Raw genomic sequence first — 11,295 nt, 5'->3', positions numbered from 1 at the left:
TTTTAAGGGACGGTTGGCAACCCTACCTGCAGTAAGTACCTGCTGACTAGAAACCCGCTTCACACCCTAGTGAAGGCAGTGTTGCCAACTCCTCAGTAAGGAAAATCGCTATTGGTTGTCCTAAAAGTCGCTAGAAGTCGCTAAATGATGTCATCGCCTAATTTGCATAATTGGTCATGCTAATCTAATTGTAACCTATGTTGTTGGAGAGAGAAATAACATCGTGGAAGAGACATAAAGTGAGTAAAAAACGTCCTAAATGCATTTAGAGTTTATTTAGAACTACAAATTAAATTTCTTTTAGCAATTATTGTTTTGTCACAATTCCAAACCTGCTCCTTTACCCGGGCTTGGACCGGCAAAAGTGACCCTAAATAGGCACTCTGGTGGAGTTAATTTGTGTGTGTGTGTGTTTATAAGTAGTTTTAAACCTTGTGATCCACAAAACAGCAGAAGAACTGACTGCGTTACAGCTGCTTGCACTTCAGCCACTGTTTGCAAGTTGCTTTGTATATAGACTGTTTATAAAAAGTGACAATAATCCAATAATATGCTCATGTTTGAAAAAGATCAGCTTTTATTGTTGTATAAAATAAAACTGCGCTCTTCAATGCATCCTTGTCTGTAATGGAGGTCTTCAGGAAAGAAATAAGACAAATTAACATTAAATGCATTAAATAAGTGTACGTTTTCTGCTTTCTGACAGATATTGTGGTGGAAAGACAATGCAGCTGATGAAACTTTCTTAAAGATTGTTATTAAACAGAGGAAAGGCATGTGCTGCCTGCAAAGCAGAAATCATGAATGATCTCATCGGGAATCTTATCAAGTAAACACCCTCACAGCTGGAATCAATGTGGCTGTTTTGACAGAACGTTGCATGTTCAGTGGAATTTCCTGGTAATTATAATCTCATGAGCTCATCATTTTGGCCGTGTTTTTGGTTTCTAAGTCAACAAAGCCGGCTGAACGTCAACTCTAGTCTCTTCATTTAACACAGAATGAGTGTCTCAGTTTCCACAGCACTCACTGACAAACACACATGCAACAACAGATGAGTGCTGATGAGGATAAAACACATTCTGTAGGAATATTAGTGTTGAAGCAGGCTATGAGAGAAAAGATACCTTAAATATAAAAAGTAGTGTCCCCCAGTATATATCACTATATATACTACACTATATATCACTATATACATTTCAGCATACAGCAGCAGTGTTTCCCAGAAATGGACATAAAAGAAAACTGCATAAAAGTATTTGTTTTTACTGGTGTACTGTGTAGTAACCCGAACAACAAGTACATAACGTCATTGCTTTACCTGCTCTACATCTCTAATAACTAACACCCTGTGCCAACAGTGATTGCTTCACTTTCTGAATTAAAAATAGATGACTGACGTATTCCAAAGGAATGCATTGTTTGCTCAGTTCAGTTATCCCGCCTTCCTTTGAGAATCGGTACACATGTACCATATTAACAGGTTTCTTATTTCTGATTAAATAACTACGGGTTCATATTTTTAACTATCACATTTAAGGGTGCAGTGCCCACTGCCTTTTGGAGAGGATAACAGTGTTCGGTCATGTGACGCTTATTTTAATAGAATATTGTTTTTTCCGGTGCACCCTGAATACAGCACGAACAAGTCAAACAGAAACTGTTTCCACAGTTTCGACTTAACTGGACGTGAAAACAGCTTAATCCTCTTGTCCGTGAAGAATCTCAGGGAGTGTCTCGAAGTTGCAATCGTACTGCATGCTCACATGCATTAGTGCATTTGTAGAAAAGGTATTTTCAGAACACTTGCGACTGTTTTGCTGTTAACCAGCCGTGTCTTTGCGGCTGCTGGCGGTGTAAAACGGGACTGAGGTTCTAAAGGGACTGAAAATGAATTTTACGGGTCGACAGTTTTTCGATGGAACCTTTAACCCTGCAGGTAGGTGCAGCGCGTTTAGTTCGCTCAACCTGTTTTGCAGCAAACTGGGTCTTAAAAATGTAATACTTATCAGTCTATTCACTAGAATGTGGACTGATCAACAAAGATGACGCTTTTCTCGTAAAATTCAATCTACAAAACAGTAAATTGTGCAAAACATGAACGGGTGCAACTATTCGCTGTCTGTGCTGTTTTATAATCCATGCTTATGGTATGAAAGCAGTTCTGCTACTTGCATGCTTTCATAACAATCTCTCCGCAGCAGCGGATGTAAAGTACCATGGCTTGGTAAAAGAAGGAGCAACATGCTATCTGAACAGTGTGCTGCAGGTGCTGTTTATGACCAAAGACTTCAGAGAAGCTGTGAAGAGGTTTGTTGTTGTCCGTTGTTATGCACCATAATGTATTCATGTCAGCTAGATTAGCAGTTTAAAACTGAGTTTTGTATCACTCATGACCAGCAGTGTCTTTGTTTAGGCACACCAATGAAAATTCTCAGTTTATTGACAAACATCTTAAAGCACTGTTTGAAGACTTACAGAATCATACCGCAAAGACGGATGCAATAATAAAGACGCTGGGCATTGACAATGGTACAGTATGTTAACACACAGGACAACAAAACATTTGAATTCTATAAATCACCTGTGCATTTGAAGTGTTGCATTCATAATCCATAATTAAAGTTCATAGTTAAAGAAACATTTTTATAATTGACTTGTTTTGTTGAACATCTCTGCACTCAGTGTATGAACAGCATGATGCTGCAGAGTACTTTGAGAAGATTTTAACACTGACCAGTCCTCAGGCCTCACAGGTACAGTCTTCATCAAAGGGTAACTATAAGCAGGATGGAAAAAAATAATAGATGTTAACAGGTTTTTGTTCATTTGTTTTTCAGATCTTCCATGGCATGTTGGCAAAGAAGACCACCTGTTGTAAATGCCTGACAGAGATTGACATAGATATACCGTTCTGGCATCTTCCTCTTGCACTGGTGGATTCCTGCACTGACACAAAAGGAAGTGAAGGATACAGAGTGGTAAGGATCTGACAAGCCTCAAACCTCTGAGCATGTTTCTGTTTTCAATATATACCGTAGGGGAAATTTCAAACCCTGCTGAATTTGAAAATTTTCTTAAAAAGAAATGAACAGTCTCTAATTTTTGTGGTAGTGTCATGGAGAGACAACATGTTAACCAAAAATTCATAAAAACACGTGACATAAAAGTTTTAGGGTCTTGCAGCTGGTCACCAGGCTTGCACATGTCTCAGGAGGATTTTTGGCCCACTCTTCTTTACAGAAACTCTCTTAATCCTGTTTTTTTTGTTTGTTTGTTTGTTTGTTTTTTGGCTGCCACTTAGCACTTTGAGGCTTCAGCTCCCTACACAGATTTTCAGGACTGAGGTCTGGCTAAGCCACTCCATGACTTTAATGTTCTTCTTCATTAGCTCCTCTTTTTGTTTCCTTGATTGTATTTTTGAGTCATTGTCATGCTGGAAGACCATCCAGGATCCATCTTCAGTGTTCTGGCTGAGGGACGAAGTAGTGGAGTCATCCTGTACTCTTAGCAGAATAACAGCCCAAAGCATAATGTTTCCACATTCGTGCTGGACTGTAGGGCACGATGTTCTTTGGGCCATACTCAGCATTCCTCTTCCTCCAAACATGGCAGGTCAAGTTGATGCCATAGAGCTCGATTTTGGTTTTGATTTGACAACAGCGCTTTATCCTAAACCTTCTCTAAATTATTTAGAGGTCACTGACAAACTAAAGATGGGCCTGTACTCGCTCCTTCTTGATCAGAGGGAGCTTTTGGGTGCTGCAAGACTTTAGTCCATTATGCCATTAGTGTGTTATCAATGGTGTTCTTGCTGACTGTGGTTACAACTACCTTGATATCATTAACAAGCTCCTCCCGTGTACTTTTGGGCACATGATCATCTTCACCATATGAGGCAAGCGCTCCACACTGAAGGCGACCGATGGTCATTTTATGTTTCTTCCATTTCTGAAAAACTACACCAACAGTTGTCACCTTCTCACCAAGCTTCTTGCTGATGGTGTGGTAGCACATTCCAACCTTATGCAGATCTACAGTCTTGTCCCTTTGACAGATCTTTGGTCTCACCCATGGTGGTGGAGATGTTGGAATGAAACAAACAGATTCTGTGAAAAGGTGAGCTTATACATATAACACGCTGAGACCAGGAGTATCTGCTATTCACTGATTGGCTGTGTACCTGTGTGGCACACAGATTACAAACTGTGGGAGCCAGAATTTGGCTGGTTTGCAGACTACGTTCTTATTTCGCTCTATACAGTGCAAATAAAAGTTGTTTTCTGGATTTTTGGTTTATATTCTGTCTCTCTCCATTTGAGACTGTTCATTTCTTTGAAAGTGAGCAATTCAGCAGGGCACCCAGTAATTATTCCCTCCACTGTACACTTTCAATTGGTTTAACTTTTGCCCCTGAGCATGTCAGTGGCTTTTCACCAGTTTTTATTCCCTTTACTTCACAGCAGTGGCTTATTCATAGTCATAATTACAGTGCAGATTAGTTGGCCATACTTTAGAAAAACTAAGAAAAACTAACGAAGAAAAATATTTTTCTAGAAAACAAAAGAAAAATAAATATCTCCCACTTAAAGATGAATATCCAAAACTAAAGTTCTAAATAAAATAAAATACATATATTTAGAAAGAATACCTATTCTTTAACTATTTAAAATCAAGACAGTATAAACATGAACAGTTTTTAATCATCACATTCAAACCTTTTTCTTGCCACACTTGGTACATCCCCACCAAAAATTAACCATAATGTGATCAAAGGGCCTGGACTACTTTCACAGTTCCTTGATCTAAACCAGCGGTTCTAAGACTTTGAAGAAATGTTTTCACACACCGTCTAATAAAAACAATGACAGAAAAGCCAACTGCAACTTTATTTAGATAAACTCTAATAAATTCACAATGAATCCTTCAGTAACTTGTTTTAAACAAATAACTTTCATTTCAAACAACTATTAGTAACTTTTGTCACTAAACCACTTCACTAGTCTGCACCACTTCTTCAAACAAGCAACAAGTTAAACAAAATGTGAAAATTGACAAACAAAAATAAAGTTCAGTCTTAGTCTTATAAAGAAAAAGAAATCCAGAAACCTGTAAACACAGATGAAAAATATAGAATTTATTGAGAGTTTATACTATTCACTCTTATTGGCTGTAGTGAGCCTGTTTTTGACTGCAGAGCTTTGGCGGGGTGTGGTCTGCGGCGTGGTTGCGGGGAAGGCGGACACACCTGAGCGGCATCCCCAATCATGCCTCGCCGGCTTGAAACAGAATGAACTGGGTCCTGTTGTTGTTGTTGATGTGTGTAGGCTGTAGCCGAAAAGCTGCAGCTGCGTGTGTAAGTCGACAGCCGCAGATGTTAAACATGAGGTCCGCAAAACTTATCTGCCAGGAAACTTGTACTGTCAGAACTCTGCCACACGCTTGAGAACCGCTGATCTAAACTACGAGGCCAAGCACAGTCAGATGCAAACTAATGTGTTATAAATCTTTAAACCAGCATTTTCAATCAGGCTCTCTTTAGGATTGCTGCTATTTTACATTCAGTTGTTCATCACAGTGAGTTTGTCTGAGTTACAGTAGCACTAGTCTCTGTATCTGTTGACCCTAGAACTGAAGAAGCTTCTCTGATGAGAGGTGAAACGTCTTCAAGTAACTTAAAGAAGTCCAGACGCTTTTCTTTACAAGCTCCTTAGACCATGTCATAAATCTAAGAACACACCTCCCGCCCTAAATCCACATGCATGGGAAGGTGGGGGTGGGGAGAGTAGTAGCACAACTCTGAACAGTGTAGGCCACAATGATAACAGGGGTGCTAAAGTCCAACCCTGTCTCTTTCTAAGTAACACAAAGCAACTGGAATTGTGTAGTTTGTTATTAAAGTGAGGGTTTATTGCTTTCTCTCAGATCTCCTTCAAAAGGAAGTTAGACTCAAGAGTTAATTAATTGTCTCGTGTTAGAAACATTCCTCCGAGAAAACATTTCTGAATACCCTACATCCGTGAAACTAGTCAGCGGGTTTATGTCAGAGGGAATTAAGGAATAAAATGAAATGTGTGCATTTTCCAGGTGGATGGCATTGACGAGTTTTCAGATGACAGAATTAAAATGGAGAAAATCAGATGTACTGTGACCAGTGTGATGACAAAGTTGATGCTACTACTGTGAGTAAAGAGAAAAGTTGTTTCTGATTTATGCACATTAGCTGATTTTGTTATTGTAGAATTATTACTTCATAATGTTATAATGAAAAAAACATACTGACATATTCTGATGTTTTTCATTCAGAAAGATGTAATGAATCATCATCCAGATGTTTTGCCTCTACTTCTAAAGCGCTTTGAGTTCAGCTATCATGACATGTCATACGTCAAAATTAGCTGTGCTGTGGAGGTTCCCTACACCCTGCAGATACAGATGTATTTATAACAGTATATTTAATATTTAATCAATATCCATTTAATTTTCTTTGCTCATTTTCATGGCTGTCAGTTTCTTTCTTTGGTGATCAAGTCAAACATATGAACTGTATGCAGTTGTGGGATCATGTTGGTGATCTGAGAAGTGGACTTTACAGTGCAAGAATCAAGATCGAGGAGGAACACGGAGACAGATGGTATAATTTCGATGATGCCAGGGTCACAGAGGTAAGACTGTTAGTCCTTTCTTCATTATTGCTGAAAACATAATACAAAAACAGCCATGTTGCTCAGTTATGTATTACAGAGGAGGAGAAAGAGATCGATCATATGTTTCTTTGCTTTTTCCTTCACAACTTGATTATGAACCGTTCCAGGTGGGACAACACTGAGAAGTAAGATTTTGCCTTTTTCTTATATCCACATAATGTTTATTTGCAAATATTTCTTTATTTTGCACAAGTGCATACTGTAGATATATTATATCTCACGTATGCAGGTGAATGCACTGCATTGAATTTAATGCACTATACCACATATGTCATACCATTCTGCTGATGCAAACTTTTTATTTCATCCATTTTATATTCAGAGAGTACTTAGTTAGAAATAATTTATTTATCACATCTTCCCAAATCACAGTGATCCTAATACAGTTAAGGCACAGCTAACACATTTAAGAAAACTGGACTTCACTGTCCAGTAGGGTAACAACTGTAAACATGCACCGAGGGCTACAAAGGAATGGTTTAGATCAGCCATTCCCAAAGTCAAGAGTGCTGAGGCCCACTTAAAAAAAACAGAACATCCCTCGGGCCCACTCAGTCTTAAATCTTCAGTCTAATCATAATACAAAAAAAATTATGTATTTCCTAAAAATTGTATTAAATAACATAAACAACACAGGCTGTACCGAGTTATATGCCAGTTGTTAAGAGAGACACAAACTTCAAATCAAGAGCAGAAAATTTAGGTTAGAATAATAATATAATAAAGCAACCATACTCCTGGTTTAAATTCAGTTTTTTTTTTTATATAAATATGTATCAGTACATGAGTATTTCAAACTGAATTTCTGTTATCGCTGAGGCCCACCTGCAGTACCTTGGCAACCCACCAGGAGGCCTCAGTCCTTACTGGTTTAGATCAAAGCAAGTTTCATGGTTTAGAATTACCCACTCAAGTCCAAACCTAAATATTATTGACAGTCTGTGGCAAGACTTAAGCATTGCTGTTCACAGTTGCTCCCCATTTAATCTGACTGAACTGGAGCTAATTTTCAAAGGGCAAATATCGCAGTCTGTAGATATTCAAAAGCTTTAACATACTTTTCAAAAAACTGTATTGAATACATGAGCTACACATTTTGATTTAGTTGAAAAAGAAATCAATTTCTTTCTTCTTTAGATCTGAGAGTGCTTATCTACTTTTTACAGAAAGAAGAAAAGTAAGGACATATTTTTTTATAATGCTTTCCATTAATGTTTTGTTGGTGTGCATTAAATGCTTTTATAACAAATTTCAAATTCATCCCGCAGATGCTGTTGGTGAAGAGATCAAGGAGATGGAACAGTTGTCCCTGACAACAACGCCATAGAAATCACACAGACTGTGAGGGTGGTAAAGTATCAGACGACTCTAGAAGCATACAGAGAATATGGGGGATGTAGACCAAATGTTGGAAAAGATTGCAGCTCTTAAATTGTAAGTGTTTTGAAGCTGATAAAGTAACGACAGGAAAAGGAAAGCTGTTAACAAGATATGACCTCTTAAATGTTATCTCAGGACAAGCAAACAGGCAGTGACAGAATACAATCATACCTAAAGATAATCAGATGAATGAGCAGAGGAGCATTAGCAGGTTTTCTTAATGAACCAATAACAGAAGATGTGATGGGTGAGCCAGTAGCATGATGTTACCCATTTCACGCACATAAAGATGTTAGTGTGCAAAACTCAGAGGAGGAGGTGAGGGATGACAGGGAAGAAATGAAAGAAGCTGATAAATAAGTTCAAATGAAAGTGAAATCAACCACTGAAATCCTGACAACAGTGAAGCTGTGAAGCATGTTTAGCATGAGATTAGATGGTAGAGGGCAGAAAACAGCTGAGAAAGATTATCAGTGTTACCCGTACATCACAAAGTGCTGGTGGTGTGCAGATACAGAGCAAAGAACAGAAAAATGAACGTAGATACCAACTGAATCAAAGTGAGGGGAATAAAGATAACAAGGAAAGACTAACAGAGGAGCAGGACGGAGGTAGTGAGGAAAATATTGAAATTATAAGACTGGAGTGTTTTCAACCAAAAGCAAGAATTGGAGCTCAGCGACTTACAGGAGGACATGTTTCAATGAATTCAAGTCCTATTGTTAGAGTAATTGACGAAGAGCATACAGAAATTGATAGTGCTTGTAAAAGACGACAGTCAGACAAAGATCATCATAAAGAAAACTATGGATGAAACCACACAAGACATGACAAAATGGATAGAGAGTCAAAGAAATATTAGAAGAAGTTTACATCTTGAAATAGATAAAGAGGTCACTTTGGGCAAAATGTAAACTCTTTAAATGTCAACAAAATACACATTTTCATTCATGAATATGATTGATACCAAAATTACATTGAAGATCGCAGAGAAAGTGTTATAATACTGCTCATTTTTTTTCACTGTTCTTTTTGAAAATATAGCTTGAAGTGTTGTATTTGTCTCTTTTCATTCATTTTAACAGATAAAAAATGCTTAAGTTAGAATTGACTAAAGGCTTTATTTGGCGTAAGGTTTTTAAAGGTTCAAAGAAACTTGTGATATACCTTAACACAGAAGTATATTTCTGTTATCACTGAGTGTTTTTGTCTTTTGTTCTTAATGGTTTCATTTTTATGCAGTCTTTTAGTGTATTACAGATTCCATTTTATTTTCACATTTCTTTGTGTAAAAAAACAAAAAAAAAAAACATACCAATGAAGGTAAGTGCAATGATTTCAGACAAGAAATTTCACACGGAAATATTTAAATGTAAACCTTGGGTGTTTATATGTTTAATGCCTGATTTTAATTGCAGTATTACTTAATTACTTTCAATCTGCTGTGCATTTCCTTTTTAAGCATTGCAATGTGTTGTGTTCTTCAGCAGAGCCCTCTGAGCTCATCTTTTGCCATTTCTTTGTCATTTATATATTGATTTTCTTAACTTTGGCTCTGAATTAATAAATACAAAAATACTCATTTTACAGTGTGTTTTGATTACAATCGTGGCTAAAATGTTGTCCATATATTGTATATGACTTTACCTCTGGACCCAATAAGAAATTCCCCTAGCTTAGATCAGATTTAAACTTAAAATTTACAAATTAACAAAAATAATTTTGGTGACGATGGCTGAGCTGAAGAAAAATTATTCCGGATAAACTTAACATGGTTAAATGAACGTGAATTCAATGCACATTACTTAAAACAATTTTACTTCCTAATTGAAATATAATAAATGGGACAACAGAGAGGAGAGTGTGTTTCATTACTTTAATTTGACTCCCATAGTTTTTCAGCACAAACATGAGTCAGTCAGCTAGCAAACATAGAACAACAAGGAGAATGGGCACATGCGGGGTGAAATCATAGTGGCAAAAATATTTGGAAAGGAAACCGTTATTTTTATTGTTACTGTCACTCTGTTAGTATTCTGGTATTCATTGGCAAAGGCCATTTCTACTCCACAATGCCGAGTAGTGTGCACAGGACCACTAAAGGACATCAGGGCCTAAGGCCACTCACAAGAAGTCTGTTTCTAATTGTTTGGTCAGAGACAAGGTAGTAGTCAACTTGTTCCTCTTTTAACAAAGGAACAGATGCCGGTCCTGCAGATGGGTGGAAGGCCTTCTACAACCCTCTCCAGCTCCCTTAGAGTAACCGCTTGTCTCCTGGAGTCTGCTCCATGCTCTTAAGACTGCTGGGAGACACAGAAAACCTTCTGGCAGTGGCATATAGTTTTGTGGCATCCGGTGGAGTTGGACTGTTTGTGCAACCTCTGTAGGGTCGAGTTTTCACCTCACGCTAAAAGCAGTGAAACTGACCATAACCAAAGGAAAACTAGTAAAAAAGAATAGATGATGACAAAAATAAATAAATATCAGCATCCTCCACCAATAAAACCATTCCTACTTTGTGGTTGTCTCATTGTTGGCCCTCTACTGCACCTAGGGTTAATTTCATTTAATTTCATTTATATTAAAGCTGCAGAAACTGATTAACACATAAATATGTACATGAACTGATATTTGTCAGACACTAAATATGTATTCTGTTTATTTGCAAGGAATCTTTATCAAAGAAAACTATTTTTTAAAAAGTCTGTTGTACAACATAAAAATGCATACAGGAAACAATTTACCACTATTTAAAGCATATGAACAAGTCAGGCTATAAAACATTTGGCTTCTCTCAATGAAATTCTCTGAATGAAATATAAAAGAAAAAGTCTAACATGAGAGAAGGATATGACTCAGAGAGCATGCTGTGTCTTAGTTTCTGCGCCACACAGGTATTGAAGTTTGTCTGGGAGCTACACCATCACTGCAGGGGATGTAGTAAGAACTTGTCTCCAAGCACTCAGAGTGAGTTTCAGACACACAAAGCAGAACTCTTTCTGACAGCGAGGACAGATGATGTTCTTGCAGCCTGTTTTGTCGTGCTCCACCCTCTGACCACAGGTGGGACAGGCCCGGATGGGGACAGGCATCGACCCCCTGAACCTGAGGGAGAGCGGTAGTCTTGCAGTTCTTGAGAAGTTCGAGGTCGTGATTGATGCATCCATCGTTGTCACAGCGGTCAGAGCGTGGAGCGGTTACCTTTCCA

At 37.9% G+C, this 11,295-nt stretch overlaps 1 protein-coding gene across 1 annotated transcript in view; it reads left to right on the top strand.

Moving 5' to 3' along the window:
* The first annotated feature begins 1,615 nt into the window (after positions 1-1,615).
* LOC120744663 (ankyrin repeat domain-containing protein 12-like) overlaps positions 1,616-11,295 on the top strand; it is a 51,753-nt gene continuing 42,073 nt past the window's right edge. The window contains exons 1-2 of the mRNA XM_040049171.1: positions 1,616-1,939; positions 2,202-2,310. Coding sequence (XP_039905105.1) covers positions 1,891-1,939; positions 2,202-2,310 — 158 coding nt within the window. The 5' untranslated portion in view covers positions 1,616-1,890. The remainder of the gene's footprint in view (positions 1,940-2,201; positions 2,311-11,295) is intronic.

Source organism: Simochromis diagramma, unplaced genomic scaffold (assembly GCF_900408965.1).
Source record: "Simochromis diagramma unplaced genomic scaffold, fSimDia1.1 OVJJ01000681.1, whole genome shotgun sequence".
In the NCBI taxonomy this organism is placed as follows: domain Eukaryota; kingdom Metazoa; phylum Chordata; class Actinopteri; order Cichliformes; family Cichlidae; genus Simochromis; species Simochromis diagramma.
Note: the sequence above shows the minus strand (reverse complement) of the source record. Positions and strands in the feature narration are given on the sequence as shown.